This window comes from Malaya genurostris, chromosome 3 (genome assembly GCF_030247185.1).
Source record: "Malaya genurostris strain Urasoe2022 chromosome 3, Malgen_1.1, whole genome shotgun sequence".
NCBI classification, from domain to species: Eukaryota; Metazoa; Arthropoda; class Insecta; order Diptera; family Culicidae; genus Malaya; species Malaya genurostris.
In genome coordinates, this window is record NC_080572.1 from 1749102 (window position 1) to 1772450 (window position 23349).

General features: G+C 38.1%; 1 protein-coding gene and 1 long non-coding RNA gene across 6 annotated transcripts in view; one reads left to right on the plus strand and one right to left on the minus strand.

The window, feature by feature from the left end:
* Positions 1-19641, minus strand: part of LOC131434819 (dual specificity protein phosphatase Mpk3) — a 43642-nt gene extending 24001 nt beyond the window's left edge. The window contains exons 1-3 of one of the 5 annotated variants that reach the window (XM_058601987.1): positions 19424-19641; positions 18558-18639; positions 18023-18499 (exon numbers count right to left, since the gene is read on the minus strand). In XM_058601987.1, the coding sequence (XP_058457970.1) occupies positions 18023-18413 (391 nt within the window). In that variant the 5' untranslated portion in view covers positions 18414-18499; positions 18558-18639; positions 19424-19641. The other 4 variants (XM_058601988.1, XM_058601985.1, XM_058601986.1 and 1 more) reach the window with 4 other exon arrangements.
* A 312-nt stretch (positions 19642-19953) lies between these two features.
* Positions 19954-23326, plus strand: LOC131438658 (uncharacterized). The gene is made up of 3 exons (XR_009230963.1): positions 19954-20237; positions 20320-20478; positions 20550-23326. It is a non-coding gene; the product is annotated as an uncharacterized LOC131438658 (long non-coding RNA).
* Positions 23327-23349: the final 23 nt, after the last annotated feature.

Sequence of the window (23349 nt, forward strand, 5' to 3'; positions counted from 1 at the left end):
CAATCATGATTTTTCTGTCTCCCGATCCTAGCATGCTTGGTTTTCCTTCAATCAACCATCCAACTGAGGCAGACAAAGCGGCAACTGACGAATTTTTTTTCGGGGCGCCATAGCAGACTAGCGCCGTCTGACAACCATCGCTCGTCTGCTTAGTATTTTCAGACGTACTTTACAGAAAGATGTGGCTCTAGCTAAAAAAAGGTAAAAACCCGTGACCATCAAACTTCCCAACATAGAGAAATTCGCGTCAATCCAGCAGAGCACAGTTCACATAAAACAAGAAAAAATGCATTGATCCAAATAAAAATAAATATCAAAACCGGTGAAAGACCCTCGGCCCAGTCATTGATTGCTTCTAAATTAGATGGGTTTGTTCAATGTTGATTTTATTTTCTACTAGGATCAGTAGACTAATGACGTCATTGCAACAATTTATCTACGGAACATTTTGTGTCCTGCGATTCTGAAGGCATCTGAAATTAACACATTCAACCTTTATACGTATTTTGCGTCATCACTGTTTGACGGGATCAATTCGTGTCAGGTTAAATATTTTTGATACATCAGAAGTGCATTAAAATAAGAATTATTCGGAGCTAATTGTTCTGTAGCAAGTCGAAGCATTTTCAATTTGGCCGTAGATTTAGTTTTTACTAAAATAGAGTGGAATCGTAGCGAGAATAAATTTCACAAAATGTGGTGCTGACATCAGTTGTGTAAGAAGTTTTTACTGAGAGTACCTTTCGAGTTAGAACATGCGCACACAGACACATGCAAACCAGCATGTCAATCACAGCAGGACAAACTGAATTACAACACATTGAATACCGATACAGTGCGCTATCAGCCATCATCGGAGGGGCTACTAGAACGCGTAGCGTGGGTGTGTTCAATATTGGTCGAATCATCTCCGTACAAGCTCAAGGTCAGTGTGGACTACCTTGAACAATCGATATGAGCAAACCGAATCCATTTTTCTGCAGACTCAAACATATTTATATAAGAACATCGGAAATAATAGCGGCTTTTGTAAATTGGTCTTACAAAGGTCACCGGGACGTCATTTAATTCGAAACTAAAACATTCCGATAAAAATAAGTGTGGAAACATCGCAAGTCATAATGAATTAAAAAAAACTTTACACTTGATTAAACTCCTTCCTGCTGTATAACAGAGATCAGAACTGAATACACAAGACGCCTACTTTGAAAGATAAAATATGACGTAACCCTAGGCAACGTAAGTAGCTTGTGTGCAATAATCGAGATTCATTGAGCAGAGGAACGAAAAAAAAACAAGCAGTTAAAGTGCTGATGAATGATTGGGAACACGTTTTTCTTCTCGTGTGCGTTCTGCTGACTGTATGTTAACTAATGAATACATGTGTAGTCACCGCTAGTGTGTAAGAAAACTGTATTTATCTGATGGAAAAAAGCCTCATCACAGGTTCGCTCGGGTGGTAAGCTAAACCCACAAGAAGAAGTCCGCATGGTCGACTGATCGATTTACCTGGATGAGGCGGAGTGTGTATAGTTCAAAAGGAAGAGCCCGAGTAAACTGCAGCTACCTTTCCATTCGATTTTTCATTTTTCTAACGCAAGAAATGGATACGGACTCAAAGATTTCATCACGTCTTGTACCTCGAGGAACTTTCGTTAATGTCGACTTTTGTCGAATTTCTCCTATCTCAGTGTCGATTGTATCACAATATCTTCAGTGAAGCGAAAAAGTAAACTGATTTTCTTAGCAAAAAATATGTATAAACTGGATTTCTTAGCCTTCCACAAACCAAGAAATTCTGCGGGTACTCTCTAGAGTAAACTCTATGTGGAACACATCTTTGTTAACATCTTAGAAATTCGTCTGGATTTTAATGTTTGCATCTACGCATCGAAACCATTTATTTATTTTTAATTAAATATGATCATTATTTTACGGACTTTCCATAACAGCGACGATGGATTTGAAGGAGTAAACGAGTAATGAGACACACCAGACAAAGGTTGCTGTCAAACACGAAGCGTCACTCGAACCGATACGAAACGAATCGATTCTCTGACAGGTTTGCATTGACATATAATTAAATATAGTTCCAGATTGTTTTTATGCAATCATTTACATGCAAAACTTAACGCTATAATTATAATTGCATTCTGGGAAAAATTGAATACACATTTGGTAAAGAGTGGATTGAACATAAACGCTTTCGCAAGCGCTATTCATGTAATTACTTCTGATACTGAAAAGAGTAATAAAAACTCAGTTGTCAAGCTATATAACAATACAGAACAGCAACATAACATAATTAGAGAATAGAAGCTACACCAAAGATAAACTCAAGATGGAATAGTCTGCGATTTCTTATGTATCATTTGAATAGGACCCCTCGATGAGCTCGGTTCACTGTCAGTTTCAGTATTTTGAAGCAAAACAACAAGCGTCTGATCGCTAGATGCGCCGTAGCTATGACAATGTTTGTTTATGTTTGGAAAAATATCAAATTACGATATTGAATAATTTTGCCTTATATTCAGTGATTCTTGCAATAAGAAAGTAAAAACTACTTAGAACTATTCTGTAAAGTTTATTTAGTTTGTTATTGCCTCATCCCATGGAGCATTAAAGTCAGTTGTGGCAAGAAATCATTATGTGCTGAATGTAAATATATGTTTGATTCCTTCCTAACATGTATTGTTTCCATTAACGGAGGGTCAATAAAATTACATTATTACTGAACCAACTGGTTCACGATTACTGACCCAACATTTTTCAATGAATCGTATGGGACATTGTAATCTTGAGTTTATCTTTGGCTACACTTTCCACAAATTTTACTATACTATTTTTACTCGAAATTTTTAATGATTTTGTTCGAAAAAAATGCGGCGACAATAGAAGTCAAAATGAAAAAAATGCTTGAAACTGTGAAAACGGAAACTTTAGATTAAATTACAATTAACACTAGACTTGCACCTGCAACCTCCTCCAATTGGGGCAGATCATCCAACCAATTGAACTACTCGGTATGTTATCAAATATAACCCAGAAGACAACCAGATTGAGCAGAACTCCGTTTGGATTGAGATTATTCCCGGTTTTTTTTTAATTGTAATGAGACGAAACGAAGTGCACATTTTTATAATACTTACTTTCTCATATTACTTATGTTTTTTATCACTAGAAGATTCTGTCAAGATTTTCTTTTTCAAACTTGAATAAAATAAAAAAATCTCTTTGGTGTAAATCTCTTTTCACAAATCATGATTCAAATTAAAACTCTCATTGTCTTAAAAGATACTGTGTAATTTCGTCCTGATCCGACTTCCGGTTCCGAAGTTATAGAGCGATGAAAAAAACTTTCAAACTGTCATACAAAATGATGCAAAATCGGTACGCATCGGTACGTGCCATCGCTTAGCACAAAGCAAAGCAAAGTCTTGGCATTACATGGCTAGTACTACGGATTCTACTGACACTATGAACCCTTCCAGGTCGGGGCTCGAACGTACCGACAACTGGCTAGCAAGACCAGCGTCCTATGCTTTGAACCGCCAACCCGCCTAGCTCACAGTGTGCTTTTTTTCAATTTTGTATAGCGTGCAGGGTTGCCACATTTAAATCTATATTAACTTGTTCAAGATTGAAAAAAAAATTCTTGTTAGAATCTTTTAGTGATGTTTTTGAAAATATGAGAAATATGAGAAAGGCATCATTACACCACTAGGCGAATTGAAAAAGTTTTTGCCTTTCTCGTATAGAAAGGTTATGCAATCACTGTGAAAACCGACTTTTTAACCGAGGCCGAATGTCATATACTATTCGACTCAACTCGACGAACTGAGCAAATGTCTGTGTGTATGTGTGTGTATGTGTGTATGTAACAAAAATGTGCACTCGATTTTCTCGGAGATGGCTGGACCGATTTTAGGCTGCAACTACACAAACCGATTTCGGTTGCTGCCAAGATCTTTGACACAGTTGACTCTATCAATCACTGAACCTCAAAGACAATAATTGAAACATATAGGTTTTTTTTGTGTGAAGGTGATAAACGAGCATTTGCTGATATTTAGCGTCATTTTATTAATTTCACACCACTCGGAGAAAATTTCAAGCTCACTCTGAAGGAAATAGGCATCTTAAAGAGTCTTGATAATTTGGAATAACTTAAGGTCGTCATAGCATTCGTTATAAACGTCGTGAAAGTTAGTAGGTTAGTGGCAGTTGAGATGTAATGCTTGCAGTGATTAAAAAAAGGTTCCAGAACGACCAGCTCAAACAGTTTAGGAATGGCGCTAAGAGCCGTGGTACTACGGTAATTGTCGATGTTTTTCTTGTCTTCTTTTTTGTACACAGGAAACATATAAGCAGATTTCCAGATATCAGGAAATACTCCAGTCATGAGTGACAATCGGAACAGAAGACATAGAAGTACTATAATACTACTAGAGCATTGCTTCAAAATAACTGCCAGGATACCGTCGGGTCCAGCAGACTGTGAAGACTTCATTTTTGCGATTACTGTTTTTACGGAACTTGCGCTTATGTTGATTGAATTCATTGACTGTCCCAAAACGGGAACGTTAAGTGCCGCCTGGGTGATTTGGGAAAGTGCTAAAATTTGTCTAGAAAATATCTCAGAGAATTTTTCATGAACATTTCGCAAATTTCCTGCATGCTAGAACTTGTCTGTTCATTGTAAAACATAGATGAAGGAAGATCTGACTCCTTCCTTTGCTCGTTAACGTGCTTCCAGAATGATTCTGGATTAGACTTTAAACTCCTCTACACACTGCGTAAATAGTTGGCATAGCAACGTTCAGCCAACGATAAACTCAAGATAACGGAGTATCATAAAAACCTATGAAGCATTTTGGGTCACGGTTCGTGAACCGATGAACTGTTTCAAAATATCTGTTGATTGACCCCTCAGTCTGTAAGGTTCAATTATAATGCTGGTATCCATGGTAACCTAAATAAAACTAACTAAAAATGGAAACAGCAAAGCATGGGTCGCAGTTGTGTTTTTTTTTTAAAATAACTATTTATTGGAATATGAGTTAAAATTAAATTATTAAGATTTAAATTGGGTGTTCAGGGGTCGCAGTTGTGTTGTTAACGACTGTGAAAGCCGACCAAAGGATTCAGTAACATTTTTAAAATTTCCTGACAAGTCAAAACTGTAAGTAATCATGCAATATGAATTATTACTTATGTATACAACTTTCCATTGGAATTTAAAGCGATGATATATCTTGTGCTGTTTACATTTTGTAGAACTAAATTGCAATTAGAAAAACAAAGAAAAAACGATATCCTTCAAGAGGAATTACAGATTGAGAGAGAGGACAAACGAAGACTGCATCGTATATGTAATTGAAATCATTGGAATTAAAATATACCAACTGCGAACAATTAATCAAAAATTCAAGAAAATAGCATCTTCCAGATTTAAAAACGATCAAATCATCGAAGCTATTTGAAACAATCCGTTATTGAAGGAATCTTTAGAAAATTTACTAGTCAAATTTGGAAGTTATGGGCCTTTACCTTTCCTTATCTCATACTGCAAAGAAGCAACAGTCCAGCGACAGGCCGAAGAGTTCTGCTTTGATTGATTTGAAGTATTCTTGGAATGTTTTATTATAACAAAATGCAAAGAAAAACGATGATTTTATGGAAATGTTAGACTCTACGCGCTCCTCAAAAAAAATTGTTTCTTTCGATTTTATATACAATTAACATTAAACGTTTAAACGTTTTTCTCGAAAGCAGGTTTTGGAAGTCCGTGTCCATCGTCATTCAAAAACTACTTCACCATTTTTTTTTCAAATGTTACATACACTTTCTACATGTAAATTACTAGACCCCAAACGTTATCCTTTTCATTGTTTGTTTAAACAACCACCAAAAATATAAAAAACTTAAAAAATCAAAAAGAAATGTTGGGGTCTAGGAAAACGTCTACTGTAACTATTGAAATTTTTGTTGCATTCTTTCAGTTCAAAACCAAGTAAGTTCCCCTTATAGTCAAATGTTAATGTTGTTAGCCTATTGATTTAAAAGATATTTCATTCAGCTGTTCATTTTATTTCTCAGCATAGGTATTCCCAGTTATACATTCTGGGAATGATGAGGTTTCATCGGTTCTGATTCCTAATACTCAAATAGAAACATATGTTCCTTGCATATTCAACTAAACAGATAGTGTCAGAGTGATGTAGGATTCATACTTCATGTTAGGTTCATATTTAGTCAATTTCCGAATGATTATTTATGGAATGAGCAAAATGTATACACTAACAGAGTTTGGGATAATATTTACATGACAAACAAACTAAGCATTGCTTAGTAACATTCAAGTTGAATGAATAGTTGAAGTTCAAGGCTTTGACTATTGACAGTGAACCGGATTCATCGAGGGGACGTATTTCGCTGGTACATACAAAATCACCGACTACTCCATTTTGAGTTTATCTTTGGTTCAGCTGTCTTTTTGTAAACTTTGTTGATTTCTACGTAGTTTTTCCGGAGCAACAAACCTTCGTTCTTAGAATATTTCTTTAATGCTGTCCTTTTTAAACTCTTCAGTCGTCGTAGTTCTACGGTTTGCACGGTACTTGTTCGGGTGGCTTACTAATTTGTTTAGGAACATACTGGTCAATAGCATACATCAAAATGTTGGAAAATGTTTGAGCTGCAAGATTAACATCGCCATAGTCAAGAATTTCACTCCAGTCAATGCTTGTAAGAAATGCGATAATACTATTGTGGTCAGCTCTTTTAAAATTATATCTGACGATGTGAGATATCTTGCAACTGTTCAACCATCGATTCCATTCAAGCTTAATGTGCAGAGGAGGATGATTCCTAACGGACTTCACCAGTGGAGAGGGTACTGCGGTGATTTTAGGTGCATAATCCGATTTGCTTGAAAAAACAGAGATCGAGGATTCTATTGTGTTCATTTTTAACGTGATTTACTTGACGCAGTAAATTAAAACTGTACCTGTCAAGCAAGTTGATAATACATGTTGTTAGAATGTAGAAAAACAACCCGGTTAAAATGATTCTCGATAATGATCCGACCGGAATAAGAAGAAGATCAAATTGAGGACGACCTGCGGACCCTTCGCAGCTACCGAGGCTGGCGGCGAACAGCCATGAATCGAGTTGAATGGAGACGCCTCCTGTATACAGCAGAGAGGGGTAGTAAGAGTAACTAAACAAACCGATTCCGGCAATCCTGGTTCCCGGTTTTCGGTTCCGGAAGCACTGGAAATAGTGGTTATATATTCCAGAATTTTTAATAGAATGCCACAAAATTATATTTGAGAAACTCATCATTACACTACTAGGTGGATTAAAACAAGTTTTTTTCGTTGTTGTTGTTGTTGCAAGAGTGCATTCTTGGTTAATAATTCATCAATTGTTTTCAAGTCAATCTCTCGTTAGTTACTGATCAGATTTCACTTTGTCGTTTGTGAAATTTGTGATATTTTAAGGGAATGTGGCGATATAAGTGATGTCATTCAATTCATTCAATGTCATGCTCCAGATATGTGCATATGGATGTAAAATTATGAGTTACGCACAGTGTCAAAATCAACGAATATTGCATAAATATTGTTGCTTTAGTGTCTACCAATTTTTGTTTTTGCTAAAACGAAAAATATGACGGATTATCTCACGGTGACCAGGCAGTAATAGGTACACGATTCACGACCCGCGTTCCACGATTCCATACTACGCCGTCGGTTGTGGTAGCGATGACCGATCGCAGTATGCCAAGAATGAACGTGAGAGAGTGCGGATTCAAATTTATAACTATCCCGCCCGTCATCCGTTATATACCGGGTGTTGTTGCTAGGAAGCAGACGAAGACATAGAAGAGTGAAACGCGTACACGAAGGACGACGATATCCGCTCATTCATTCGCAGTCGCTTCGCAACTCATTCATTTTTTTTCCTGTAGCTTGTGTTTTTATTTCCATACACAACTGTGGTGTTCGCACACCTTACATCGATGTGTATCGTCCCGCATGACCCATTCATTCTTTTCGGCTGGGTCGCTTTACGCCGTGGGGACTCATTCATAAATATTCGGATCGAAGCAGGCGAGTGAAGTGAAGAAATTAAATGAAGCAACGGAAGGCGGAAAAAGCTTCTCCATGCTGGACATTAGGGGTTGGTAATGGCGAGGAAGGTTGTTTCCTCAAAATCGTAGAAATAAAACCAAATGACACCACATGGACAAAGTCATTCGACCTCGCCGTCATCACACAATACACACACCGGACTTCGAACCGGGACTGTATTGTGTCAACTCGGGTCTCGTTTGAACCCAATTGGCTTGTTTGGAGAAGCATGCACAGTTGCCGCAAACAAGCGGATAAGCGAACCAACAGCGATTGAAATGACGAAACAACCGGACGCCACTTTGGTATAGAAAAGACACTCGCCAGCATTGTCACTTTCGTGGTGGAAAAGAATCAATCAAACTAGTGTCGTGTAGCATGCGCTGTAATCGGGACGATCAACATAGCTACAAATTAGATAAAAGCTCAATACTTAAATTTCATGGAATTCAATTTCGAAAAGTTTAGCGAAGAGATTTTGGTAATTTGGTTGAGTGAATTCAAGAACACACTTTACTCATTCAGGAGTGGAAAAATTGCGTCAGTATGCGCTAGTGTAAATCAGATCGTCAATTCAGTAGTTGGTGGTAGTTGAATAAGGCAAAACATCACCTACGCGCTGAATCACCTCGAAAGGTTGACAGTAGACAAACATCGAAGTAGCCCACGATCCGGTGTGGTATCGAGCCGTTGTTTGTCAGCGGTCTGCTTACTGAGACTTTCCTCATATCGAGCTATTGCGGCCTACTATGCCGGCGATTTAAAAACTCACGCGCAAAGTTTCAACAAACGTTGCCGCCTCCAGATTACTGCGATTGCGCCATTTCCTCTCCAGTAGGCCGTTCGTGGCAAAATCGCTCAAACGTTTCTGTATAACCCAAATGGTACGAGACATCGTACGACTTTCACAAAATGACATCAATCGGTGGTTGCTGTGTGCATACAACACTGAATCATTGAACAACATAAGTACACCTTAATTGGTTCGTCCATCCGGTGGTTGTACTACTAAGTTCTATTTATAAGGGGATAGAGATAAGTTTTCCATCTATCGGCACTGTCCTCAACGGTGCAAGATTAGATAGGAAGCTACTTCCGTTCATACTTGGTTATGTACACAAACGCTATGTCTGTTGTGTGTAGCCTCGATTACTAACGGAGTGTTTTAATAGAGCTGTTAGTTACCTGATAAGGGGTTGTTTGAAACTTGCACCGGATGAACATCGTAACGTCAACGATACAGCAATTCTACGTTGGGTGTTCGATTTCCGGTAAAACATACATAAGCTCTTGATGTATAATAATTGTGAACTTAACTGATAGTTCAATTACAACCGAGCATATGAGCGTGAAAAGTGTCCCACCCGTATTTCTCTAGTTAGTAACACATCAGGCGATGTCATTTTTGTTTTTCGGAAGTACAGTACATGTCCTGAACCAAAGAAAAAAATGGAGACAAAGGCAATGAGAAAAAAAACTAAAACTATGAATGGAATCGGTCGCATTCTTACACACACACACAGATCGTCATCAGCTTACACATCAGCCCCGCGAACAAGCATACTATTCCATACAAAGCAGAAGACAACACACTGTAGCAGCGGGTCACAGTGGGCTACAATCGCGATGCTGATTGATGATAACCAAATAAAACCAGTCTTAAAATTTGGGCTAGTATTTGTGCGGAAATGACTTTAATTTTTTTCCTGTGACAAGCCATCGATTCGATTTAGTGGAAGTTTGAATTGGAAGGTTTTTTGTGTGTGTTCAAAAAGTACACTGAGAAAAAAGCAACTAAGAGTTTCATATGAGGCTTATGAAGTAAGCAGAAATCAATTCCATTAAAAAGGAGAGATTTCTAATAAACAGAACTGAGCAAATGTATGTATGTGTATGTGTGAATGTATGTATGTATTTATGTATGTATGTATGTATGTGGAAATTTTTCAACCGATTTTTACCAACAAATATGCCAATGAAAGGTCTTGAAATTCTTTAAAAGCCTCCGAAATGTTGATATAGATCCGACTTCCGGTTCCGGTATTACAGAGCGATTAGCTAAAATGTTCAATTTCATGAGTATTTTTCCACAAGCGATGGCGGAACGAGGTGCACATTACTGGTAAATTCATCTAGTTGGCAGATCATAAATCATGAGATCTAGTTCACAAATTATTTATAATTCTTTCATACATTTTTGTGTATCTCACACGACTATCTTAGAAATAACTGTAGTAAACATTGAAGCATATCATAAGACTAACTTATGAAATGCGTTTATTTTCCTTCTTTCAGAGAGCCATGGTTCGTTCTTATGACTTTCGAAGATCAGTTTGTCTGCATGTACAGGATAGTGTTCTTCCGACAGTTCGAATAGTTTCAGTAGATTTGCGATCACTTTCTTGTATACAAAAACGTGTTTTATCCACCTAACAGTGAGATGATACCTTTTTTTTAAACAATTCGTATATGTTTTTTTGCATGAATATTCTTCGGTGTTGAATTCTCATGGCATTGTTTTAATGACCGTCGTTTTAAGCGGCAATTTGAGATTTTAATCACTCATTACCCTGTAACGTGGAAACTGCAAATCGGATCGAGTTTGAATCTAAACGTATGACAATCGATTGAACATTCCATGAGATGTTGAAGTAAGTTGCTATTTATAGTTTTTCGTCATTATTTACGGTACTTCCAGAGCCGATATTCAGCAACCAGCATAACCCAAAACGGTTCATACGACCGTAAATTAATATGACGAACAAATTGCAATCGTTTTGAGTCTAACTTCTTTATCGGTTTGATTTTTAAAAAACTCATCATCCCGTAATTCCAGAATCTGAAGCCGGAATCGGTAAAATTCACCAATTTTGGTCTTTCAATTTGAATTATTGTTTACGAAATTCGATTTGGTCTTTTTTGAGAAAATTATTGAGCTTTGAGAAACAAATCTGCCACCCCGATATGCCTGATTAATTTCTGTGAAATGGACATTGTTATACTAATCAACCGGAAGTTGGATGTGACTAAAAAGCAAGACCTTTTATTTGAATTTTAGATTATTCTTAGATTTCATTTGAATCTTTGATCGGTTCAGCCATCTACGAGTTACACTATTTTAATTTCGATTCACATATCCTGTAGGTCCGGAACCAGAAGTCGGATCCAAACATAATTCAGGAACCTTGTTTGGGAGCGTACGACTTTTCATATGAATCTGAGTTTGTAGAAAACGGTTCAACCAATTGGATGTAATAGTATAAAAAATCGTGTTTCAAGTAGCTTCCAAGCATTTCTTTGCCATACAATGCACAAAACTCCTACTGCTGGAATAGGGGGAAAAGCTTACACAAAAATATCGATATCTCCGTCAAATGGTATATGACATTTGGCCCTCAGGGCCTCGAAAAATTTTTCTAAAGTTTGAGCGAATTCTATACCTATTTTTTATATATATAAAAAAAGGTAAATTTTTTTTAATCAGTTTAAAATTATTTTGTTTACGGTCCGAAAATTCATTGTAAAATATGTAAATCAACGTATTAAGAACCAGCATAAATATTGATGGCTTGATATTATTTACTTGTATTAAGAATTCTTCAGAGAAATTCACTGCAAACTAATCTCACAATAGATTCAACAATCACAACTACAACAACAACAAAGATAAGCAGAACCCGCAGAAAACAACTCTGATAAGATAGGGTTAAATTGAAGAACTGATAGGCTTGGAGTGAAAATTTGCTATGCCTCCCTCCCATTTTTCGCGAGGGAATCGATTTTGCAATAAATGTTTGAAATTTAACAGTTCATGTGTCCACAAACATGTTCGCAAAATATTTCAAGGTATTCATAATATGTATAATATTACACTCTTAAACAAACAACTTGACGCTCAAGTTCATTCTCAAATTTCACGAAACACGTAAAGAACTATTTCTTTTAGAAAATTCGGCAATTTTAATTTTTTTTAAATGAATTTTAGAATTCTACTAAACTTTTTATAGAAACAAAATGCTTTTATGAACAGCTTTTTATTTGATGGTTTCCAGGTTAGTCCCACAGGTGGATCCTGAATCAGTTGTAAATCGACAGTTCGACCGTGTCCATGTGGTAAAATCGTTCAACGAGACCCTGACGACGCCGAGGCGAGCTGGCAGCGGAACAGAAACAAGGAAATGCAGTCCTTTGAGAACGCAGAGAAGGTGAAGGATTTCTTTAAGCACAATCCGAACCTTTTAATTTGAGACGGAACCAAGAAGGTTAATTCGTCCTACTGGTTCAAGATAGCGAAAGGTTCCAACCGAACCAATAAACAGAATAAGATGACCAAATACCGACAACGAGAAGGTGTTCCGCGAATGCCCGGTCTAACTAACCAACGAAGGGGGCGGTAAATCTCTTATTTTGCTACAGGCGCCAAATTTCCTCGGTATGCCACTGAGTGCAGTGAAACTTTTTTTCAATTCAATTGAAACCGAATGTGGAACACACTGACGATCACTGTACTGCAGTAAACTTCGCACTCAAACACCCAACCTTCGCGAACGTGCAGCATTTAGATCTTCATTCAATTCTCTATTAATCGAAGCTCAGTTGAACTCTTGAAGTAACAAAATATCTCTTTCAATAGTATTAGAGCATCCTTCAAATGAGGTTCATTTAAATATTCAGTTTGGATCAAGATAGATGAAAAGGCAAACCAGCCATGACAGGTGAAATATCAATAGCGGGCCTTACACGAGACAATATTATTGTCAATACAAGGAGTATTGACAATACCTTTGATCGTGTAATGGAAACTTCATTGGATTGACGAAAATATTGTCAAAAAATCAAAACTGCTCATCAATCCGACAATACTTTCTCTCCAGAGAAGAAACTGTCAAATATGTGCAATGAACTCTTGTCTCAATGTTTCAATGTGCAGTTGCAATATTTGAAGCTTCAAACGCTTGATTTGTTCGAAAAATGCGGACTCAAGTTACCAAGTCAATTGGATTGACGGTATTGACAATACTTTGGATTGACAATAATATTGTCACGTGTAAGGGCCGCTAATTACAGAACAAGCATAAATTGTTTCCTCCTTCAGTTTTCATTTCTAATACTGTGGAGTACATCTTTTTATAGTTCAACCAGTTGAAAATTATCGATTTAAACTTGCTGGTGATAATCCAAAACTCAAATGTGAACCGCCACCCTCTATTTATAATTTTGGCCGGAGGGAATTTCTGATTTTGTGTTGATGTTCATGCATATTCATTCGAGTTTGCTCACTACCAACCGCGAAGATAATGAAGCAACTGGACTACTGAGCACTACTTAGCACCGAGCAAGCGAAACTTCAAATGACTAGGTACGATTATTCCTGAAGCTTCACTTGAGTATGGCAACAAAAGTGAAATGAAGGGGAAGGGACAGTCAGCGGCCATCAATTTCATTTTCATCTAATATTATTCGATTGAAAACGAGGAGTCAAATCTGAGAGACTCGCCAGAACTTCACCCAATAGAAAAAAAAATCCAAGCAATTATGAATGAAAATCTTTGAATAATGAAAGAAAGATGGCGCAAAACTTCCACAGAATTTGATGGAGATGGGCAGAGAAGAGTAGGTTTAAGAAACCAGCTTTGCAAAAATATAGCTAATATGTGTTTTATCTTTATTCCATGAGAGTTTCAAAATATCCGACCTAAAATTAATTTTTGGTGATCATTTTTGTCAGAGTACAGTCGACGACACGACCTGCCACTCGTCTATCGAAACTGTATCGCAAATTTAACTACCCCTCAGTAACTGGTAATGTCAAAACGAAAATGCCTGAAAAACTATTGAAACTGGCAACACAAGTTGATAGATTATTGATTTTAAATAACAGTTACCATAACCTTGGTTACTGCATATTGGAGACTTGGGAAATGTAAACAAAACAAACTATATCGAGTGGAATTATTATTTAGTTTAATCGGGTAGAGGTCTTCGTTAAGGCTTGCTGGTGCTCGAACATATTAAAAATGACTTCCAGACAATTCAATATTCATGGATGTTTGTTAAATAGTTCAACGTAACCATACTTAGATCTATAATGACTCTCTGTGTAAATGAGTTTATAAATGGTGTTAAGTTTTGCAGTCATCCAATCCGTCATTGCCAAATTTTTTGATAAGTCCTATCATGAGGATTTGGTATTAAAAGCATATTTGTTATTTTCTAATGACTTTCTAAAGTAAAACCATTTCAATTCCCCCTTTGTTCCAAATCGTTCAACCCTCGTTGCTAATCAGCATACATGTTGTGAAACAATGCGCTGTCATATTTTGGAAACTCCTCTACTTCTACTCTCAGTGATTTGAGGTCTTCACAAAGTGCGTGTATACTTTAATGAATATGAAAGGCACTTGAACAGCACGGGAATCAAATTTCTCAGTATATTAGATCTGATCGAAATTATAGGTTTTGAAGTGCACATCGGAAGCTGGAGAGTGCAAACAGGTCTCCTTCAAATAATTTGATTATTTGTGTCTCAAACAGAAAACAGACTGTAACTAAGGTCTACCGTAAGGCTGCTGGAACTTGTTGAAGTAGTCGAATGTAAGGAGTGTCGGATACAATTTAACAATGAAGTCTCATTTTCATTTCGTGAAGACTGGTACTAACTTCCGGGTTGGTTGACAGTATGTTGAGCAAAAGTGACGTGTTTCGGAAACTCGACTGGTTATTTCTAAAAAGAAAGACCATAATCATGGATGAGTTAGATGACTACACTGAAGATAGAGCTAATGGGTAGCTGTGGATGATATAGGATGACGCATTTCTGTCGCAACACTACTTCTAGTACCAGATTTGGTTATTGTACTATTGTGGTCGGTGCAAATCTAAAAAGAACGTTGAAACAAAATTTAAATTTATATAAAAGTTTCACAACTTTCTCAAATGATTTGTTTATTTATTATAGCGCTCCTTGGTAACTAGTTCATAGCAACTTAAACAGTGTTGCTCAAGAAGTTTATTTTCATGATTATCGAGGGGTCGCTATATTTATGGTAACTGGCGGTAAATCACTCACGAACACTTTTTGTTCAGATTTTTCTTCTGAGTGCCTGGTCGTGTCGTCGGTACAGTCCTCAAAAAGCGGTTTGTTTTCAATATTCTTATTTTATGTTTGTTAATTGATTACAAATTAGACGTTACTTGTCCTAATATGAAGAGTTTACAGCTAAGCAATTTACGCAGGCATTTGCGAAACTTCAGTTCAAAAACTCGAATTTGATTCCACAGATCAAAAGCGATTAGTTGGCTCATCGCAATCTTGCTCCTAGAAGCTGTTCGTGGGATATTAATAAATATTATGAATTCAAAGAATTTTGTTGAATTGCGCAGTTTTTATTTTATTCGGAATAACTGTTCTTGTAAAGGGTGATTTTTTAAGAGCTTGAGAACTTTTTTAAACAATAAAACGCATAAAATTTGCAAAATCTCATCGGTTCTTTATTTTAAACGTTAGATTGGTACATGACATTTACTTTTTGAAGATAATTTCATTTAAATGTTGACCGCGGCTGCGTCTTAGGTGGTCCATTCGGAAAGTCCAATTTTGGGCAACTTTTTCGAGCATTTCGGCCGGAATAGCCCGAATTTCTTCGGAAATGTTGTCTTCCAAAGCTGGAATAGTTACTGGCTTATTTCTGTAGACTTTAGACTTGACGTAGCCCCACAAAAAATAGTCTAAAGGCGTCAAATCGCATGATCTTGGTGGCCAACTTACCGGTCCATTTCTTGAGATGAATTGTTCTCCGAAGTTTTCCCTCAAAATGGCCATAGAATCGCGAGCTGTGTGGCATGTAGCGCCATCTTGTTGAAACCACATGTCAACCAAGTTCAGTTCTTCCATTTTTGGCAACAAAAAGTTTGTTAGCATCGAACGATAGCGATCGCCATTCACTGTAACGTTGCGTCCAACAGCATCTTTGAAAAAATACGGTCCAATGATTCCACCAGCGTACAAACCACACCAAACAGTGCATTTTTCGGGATGCATGGGCAGTTCTTGAACGGCTTCTGGTTGCTCTTCACTCCAAATGCGGCAATTTTGCTTATTTACGTAGCCATTCAACCAGAAATGAGCCTCATCGCTGAACAAAATTTGTCGATAAAAAAGCGGATTTTCCGAATGGACCACCTAAGACGCAGCCGCGGTCAACATTTAAATGAAATTATCTTCAAAAAGTAAATGTCATGTACCAATCTAACGTTTAAAATAAAGAACCGATGAGATTTTGCAAATTTTATGCGTTTTATTGTTTAAAAAAGTTCTCAAGCTCTTAAAAAATCACCCTGTATAAACAAGGTGACCGGACCAAGTAAAATGATTTCGATGATGTCTTCGGTTCTTAGTTGCTTGACATAGATTAATTTTGTTTGGCATGGAATGTATTTAAGCTAAAGCAAATAACCCCATGGAACTTATTTTACAACTTCTGAGAGAAGAACTACTAATTATTAGATAACAGTAGAAGAAGGAAGCCACAGGAAGCTGTTATGAACGAGGCACTGTGTAATATTAGTCTCATGTTTTCAGCCTATGGAAAGTTGTCCCCCTTTCATTGTCTTTCCTTTGTACAATGCATATATTCGCAGAACACAATAGGTTGGTTTTCATCTCAGCATGCCTTGTGAAGGTGACGGTTACTTTGATTATGGTTACTGATGCTGAATTCAATCAATAGTTGGCGTGACATGGTAAGACGAAATATTGGAATATTATGTCGCGGAACGAACAAACTACCGAGCTAAAACCCGAAAAACCCGAGCCGACATCTACGACTGCCTCGAGGGTGACCGGGGAGGACACCCACCCTTCCATATAGCTTAGTATGAAAAGTGATGAATGAAAATCTTCGTATTGGTGAGTCTGAAAATCGTGTTTGATTTTTTCAATGGAAACGTATGTAATAATGGAAGACCGCAGCAATTTACTACCAGTGACACAAGTACAGGGCACAGTGCTTACTAGCTGCTCTGAGACTGAAGACCGCCAGGGGTGTAGCTATTTATGTTTTCTAACCCAGCGCTTCCTTCCCCCTTTTTCTTTTGTATTCAATGGGTGGGACTGGTGAGAAAAAAGAAAGGCATTCTGGGCCTCGTATAGTAGTTCGAACAACATGGGGCGCTACCCTCCCGCCTGTTCCAAATGTCTGTTCGTTCGTGTTCCCAATGTGTAGGTTGTTCGGAATGATAAAACTGAATGAACTCATGCCCGTAGGCGAGACATTGGCGGAGGTCGGACATGGCGTTTGGCTGTGGGACAACACGCGATGGTTGAATAGAATACAAAAACTTGGTCACAGAGGGCAACGGAGGTGTGTAGAGTAATCGACTGTAAATATATAAACAATGCGCAGGCGCGTTTTATAGTTGCTGCTGCTGGACTCAATCCACTACTTGAAGATAGAACATAGGTACTAGCACACACTGTGAACAACCTGCGTGTTTTCTGGTATTATTGTGGTATGCGTCTGTCTCACACTATGCTGGACAGGTTTTATAATGGAATTGACAGTTGGAATCATAGTTGGCGTCGTGTACAGGAATGAAAGTCTCATTGATACAATTCAAACTATACCGACAGAGTTGCTATACTGGTGTTGAGCACCCATACTAACCTAGCAGACTATGAATAATAATTGCTTTTCTAAACAGCGCTGCAAATGATATTTCCTTTTAAATCAATTAATGATGAATGGTGATGACTAAGATCTGGATCACATCAATAAGGAAATGTCTTTAAATGGTTACGGCTGGTGGGATGGAATGATGTTAGTCGGGTGGAACGAACGGAAACTTGTCAAATAGTACATAACTGAACAATTGTATATATTAACCTTCAAGACACACCACACGGCAGCCATCTTGCTTAAGTTTTCTGTGCAACACGTTGATTGTGGTGTCATTCGTCGTCTGATTATTGTATCCTGGATCGTTGATTACCACGTCGTTGCTGTTGTTGTACAACACAAAGGTGCTTTCCTTGTAGCAGGAAAGTATTCGTTCCTTCAAATCACGACACTTGATCGTCGAGGTAATGTCGATCTTGCCAGCGGCGAACCGCCGCAGCATTATGCTCGGAATGCTGAAATTGACCGCCGTACGAATGTGACTTTCTGCGAACTCATTCGAACTACGGCAATCGAGGATGATAAAATTTTTGTGTGATTTTCGCAACTCAGCGTGCAGCTGCTCGCTTGTTATTATCTCTATATCGTGGTCTGGCATTTTCGTCCTAAGCCTACTATGTTTGCACGAAAACACCCAAAATGCAGCACTAATAATTAATTGAATGCACGCTATCGCACTCCTTCCTACAATATTGTAAAATCAGATGCATTCACGGTCAACGAAGGTAACTAACTTAACTACCTTTTCATCATTGGTAACTAAAAGCTTTATTTTCTACTATCGCCACCGAGCCAATGGTCACTTGGATTTCGGCGTCATGTAACTGTTGAAAATAAACAAATTGCACAAATTACACGATACCCACACACTTTCTAAACACTGTACGGTTTCACTTGTCGAGTTCATAAGTTTACGCCTAAAAACGATGGGCGATCCTGACTACATACTGTAGGTAATTTTGTCGAAAATAATCTTGTGTACACATCAGTCAGTAGCACGAAGCACCGCGAACGGACAGAAGACAACCGAAGATGACGGAATACGACGGAAGCAGCAACATCAGTACAGATCCACACTAGCGTAACGTTTGAACAGACGGACTAGTCCAGAGTTAGTGGAAGTCTGCTGAACGAAACTCGAATCGAATAATGAATTAAAATCACTTTTCGCTTGTGTTGATGATGTTACCAACACCGGGTTAAACGGTGTGTCGCCAGAAAGAAGTGTGCGTTTGCTACACGCACACACGCACAGATAAAACGGAACCTTGCGTAAGTGTAAGTGTATGTGGTTGTAGTAGTCTTCAATGAATTTTGACAGCACCGAGGGAGCGGACGGTAGTCAATCTTGACGCAAAAATCAAAACATCAGGGATTGTCAAACCATGCGCTCATGATGATAGCAATCATACACTCCGAACACAACCAACTAATTTTGGACACCTTTATAGTAGAGCATGCCTTTTTCAAGTGCTATAATGTCTGGTTGCGTAAAATCGGTATTTGCTTATTCGCAATCTCTTCGTCTTCGGCCCGTTCGTTTCTACCTAATGTGTCTGAACGCGCAGCATCCTGCGGCCCCATGAGCTGAAGGAGAAAAAGGCTCACCGAATGCACTTTTTTCACTGTTTTCTTTCGAGAAAATTACATCTAACGTTGCACTCGCTATTAGTGCTGAGGACACTTGAGATTATTATGAATGCAGAAACTAAACATCAGTCGAAGAATTACAAACAAAACCGAATTGAACTGCTAAAAACTATACAAAAACATCTCACTCTCTCTTTGCGCAGAAAAGCAATCTATTCTGCTGGGTTTCACAGCTTGTACTTGGAATGGCCTGTGTGCTCCCTGCGACGAAAGAGGGCGTATGTTGTATGTGTACATACGTGTATGTGTAACAATCTCTGAAAATATGCAACCAGTGTGACACATGCGCACCAACAACGCCTACCGTTATTCTATCCATGCATCACTATCACTGAAAAGAAGCCTCGCTCGCAGCACAGCCTACTGCTGCAGTGCTGAATGGTGACAGGCGAATTGCCCCCTGTAACTATGCAACAGTTTAACTTTTATTTCCTATCTACGCATTTATGAATAATCACACTAACAAGCACTTTTGAAGTGTGTTAGTGGCTCCGCAAATTTGAAGGACGAATTTATGTACCGTGCCGGCTTTCCGCCACCCACCGTCATTGGGAGGTGACATTGCATTGCAAATGGTGAGCAGCTGGACAGTACATTTTTTTGTCGAGTCAACAAAATACATTTTGTGAAATGACCTTCGGTTGCAAAATGATTACTGCATATGCTTGGCCCGGTTTGGCACATCGCGAAGCTCGTGATACATTCCCATCAGACAAATTGTCCCTCTGGGAATGTAATACTGCGAAGCATACGCATCATAACATTACCTAGGGTAGGTGCAGCGGTTATGACAATCGTTCGTATCTGATCGAATGTGCTTGTGATTTATCTTTATTTTTAAATTTCGATCATAGAGGAAGAATCAAACCCAGCTAGACTACAAACAAGTTAAATTATTTGGTCATCTTCAAATCATGATGATATTTGAAAAAAATATAAACTCTTATCTTAACGGAGGGAGACAGTCTCAAGACACTTTTCGAAGAGGTGCTAGACTGCCAAACAGATAAAAGGTACCTCAGATAAAATAAAATTACTGATTAAACTGTATTGAGATTTGTCCGAATTCGACTTCCGATTTCAGAATTACAGAGTGATAAGTGATGAAACCAACAATATTGTAGGTCTATTTTGTGAATAAGAAGCAAACACCTTTAAAACGTGAAACGTGGAAAGGAATTGTGTGGTGAATGAATCGGGAAAATAGCACGAAACAAAAAGGAACAAGTTGTTCTGCACCCCAAAAAGAATGCTGAACAATCATTTAATAAAACCTCCAACTCCGAGAGGATTTAGAGATTTTACAAAAGCGACGCCATTCTGCATTCCCGCAAGAATGCAGAACGATTCGCAACGTGTATGAGCAGAAGTAAATTCGGCACACCATAAGGGATGCCAAACAACAATCTACTAAAACCTTTTGAGGTAGAAACATAAAGGATTCATTTACTCCAGGAAAAACGATGAGCCCCGCTGACTATAGCTCCTTACCACATTGGGTGAGAAACGATAGAATATCCTTTAAATTTAGCTCCACGTACACAAATTCAACCATACTTGGAGAACCAGAAACCCGAATAGGTAGTTGCGTCAATGCGGGACAGTTAAATATAAGATGATATGAAGTACTGTAATCGGATTCACACAAATAATATTCAGCACACTGAATAATAGCCATGTGCTAGTTGAGTTTGCAATGTCCAGTCAAAGCTCTGACCAGAATACACTAAGGTCTCTTTTTACACGGGGGTTACGTATTAGAACGTACAAATAGAGCTTGCGAGCAAGTTCTTTTCAATTCCGAAGGTGCGATGTGCAGTAAACATTAACGATCTTAATAGTCATTTTCAACTAAACTGAGGGGGAAGACATGGATATTGGATGAAGATCTATGCACGCAGCGACAGAATTAAAGAAAAAGAGGAGATGAATACGGATCAAATTAAAAAAGGTATTACTATGTGTCATGTTGAAGCAACTTATTTCATCGCCGTAAATCATAATACTTCTATATCATTCAAATGGGTATAAAATACTGTACTGCTCGATACGATGAATAATTGAAGAGATTAGTAAATCCGACTTCAACGCTGCGAAATTCTCGATGATATCAATGACGATGATGATATCATATACCACAACTGAGCGGAAGAGACGTTGTCGTGTAGTTTACGACGGGGATTCAAGATCTGAAGACTGCTTAATCATTTTATCGAACGACAGTCAATACTCCTGTGAATTGTTGAATGAATGATTTAAGTTAACTTTCAAACTTTAAATTAGCTCTCATAATTGTTTTCTTACAGACAACATGTTCCCTTTTTTTAAATTTTTCTCAAAAAACAAATGACAGTGCATTTTTAACTCTCATCAGAAACCGTGTTAATTGCGAATACCGCGTAAATGTAAACCGTGTTAATTTAAGAATCCGTGTAGAAAAAAGCCGCGTATAAAAAACCGTGCGAGAGGAAACCGTGTAAAAAGAGACCTTAGTGTACTGCAATGTTGCTTGGAAAAATACAGTAGACATTTTGCTATTCTCAAATTCAAATCTGGTAAAACTGCTGTTGTTAGAAAGCAAGTTTGCAAGCTCCGCCAATAGCTGGCATGTTTAGATGTAGCCCAAGAACGAATCTTGTGCTTTATCCAATTGTCAGTGGTAAAGCTGGTTCAGGACCAACGAAGTCATTCGTTCCACCAGCTCTAGCCAGGAATCAGTAATCAGAGCCAAGGTAGCCAACTTATCAGCCTATTCATTTCCAGTAATACCAAAATGGTCGGATACTTACAAAAAGTAAGCAGTATTTGAAATGCTGAGGTCTTCAACTAGATTCGATCGTAAATCATTCGTCCTTCAAAGCTGCCGGCAAAATTCGTTTCCCACAGATTCTCTGTTGAATGAGACTGCTCTAAGGAGTGTAACGAAATTAAGCTATCCACATACTTTTGTGTTATACGCAAGTATTTGTGATGGTTTTTTATGCTCAGATCGCAGCATGCTGTGTGTTTGGCTGTCAGCTTTCGATTCTTTACTTGTTTGTGCGGTTGAAATTCTGCGTTTTCAAAATGTCGCGTATTGAAAAGGAAGTGGAAATTAAAGTTCTGGGCACATGGCTGAGTGAGAAGGGTATTACTATGCGAAAATTGGCGAAGCGGTTTGAAATTCATCATGCCATTGTTAGAAACATAATTAATAAGTTTGGGAAACATTATTCTTAGGATGAGCTACCAGGAAGAGGCAGAAAACCCGGTTCTTCCAACCCGAAACTGGACAAGAAAGTTGTATCTCTAATCATGAAGAACAAATCAATGTCAATACGTGATTTTGCCAAAACAGCAAGAACGAGTGTCGGAATGGTCCAGCGTATCAAGAGACGAAATCACCTAAAGACCTACAAGAAGCAGAAAATCTCGGAACAAAGTGTAAAACAGAAGAAGCAAGCAGCAACAAGGGCTCGGAAATTGTATTCGCGTCTTTTGCAGTGTCCGGATGCATGCGTTTTGATGGACGATGAGACTTATGTAAAAGAGGACTCAAAAAAAAAACCCTTCCAGGTCCACAATACTTTACTGTCATCGTTGGGGAAAATGTGAGCGATGCGGACAGGTCGATTCAAGGGGAGAAACTCGGTCGAAAGGTACTGGTATGGCAAGCAATATGCTCCTATGGTTTGAAGTCAACCATTTTTACACTACCGGAACTATAAATGCAGAATTCTATCGATCTGAGTATTTCCAGAAGAGATTGCTGCCTTTATATAAGAAGCATAGTACACCTCCACTGTTTTGGCTGGATTTGGCGTCGGCTCACTATGTCAAAACCACTCTCATTTGGCTTGTGGAAAAAGGTATACAAGTTTAACCTCGTACAATAAAGGATCAAT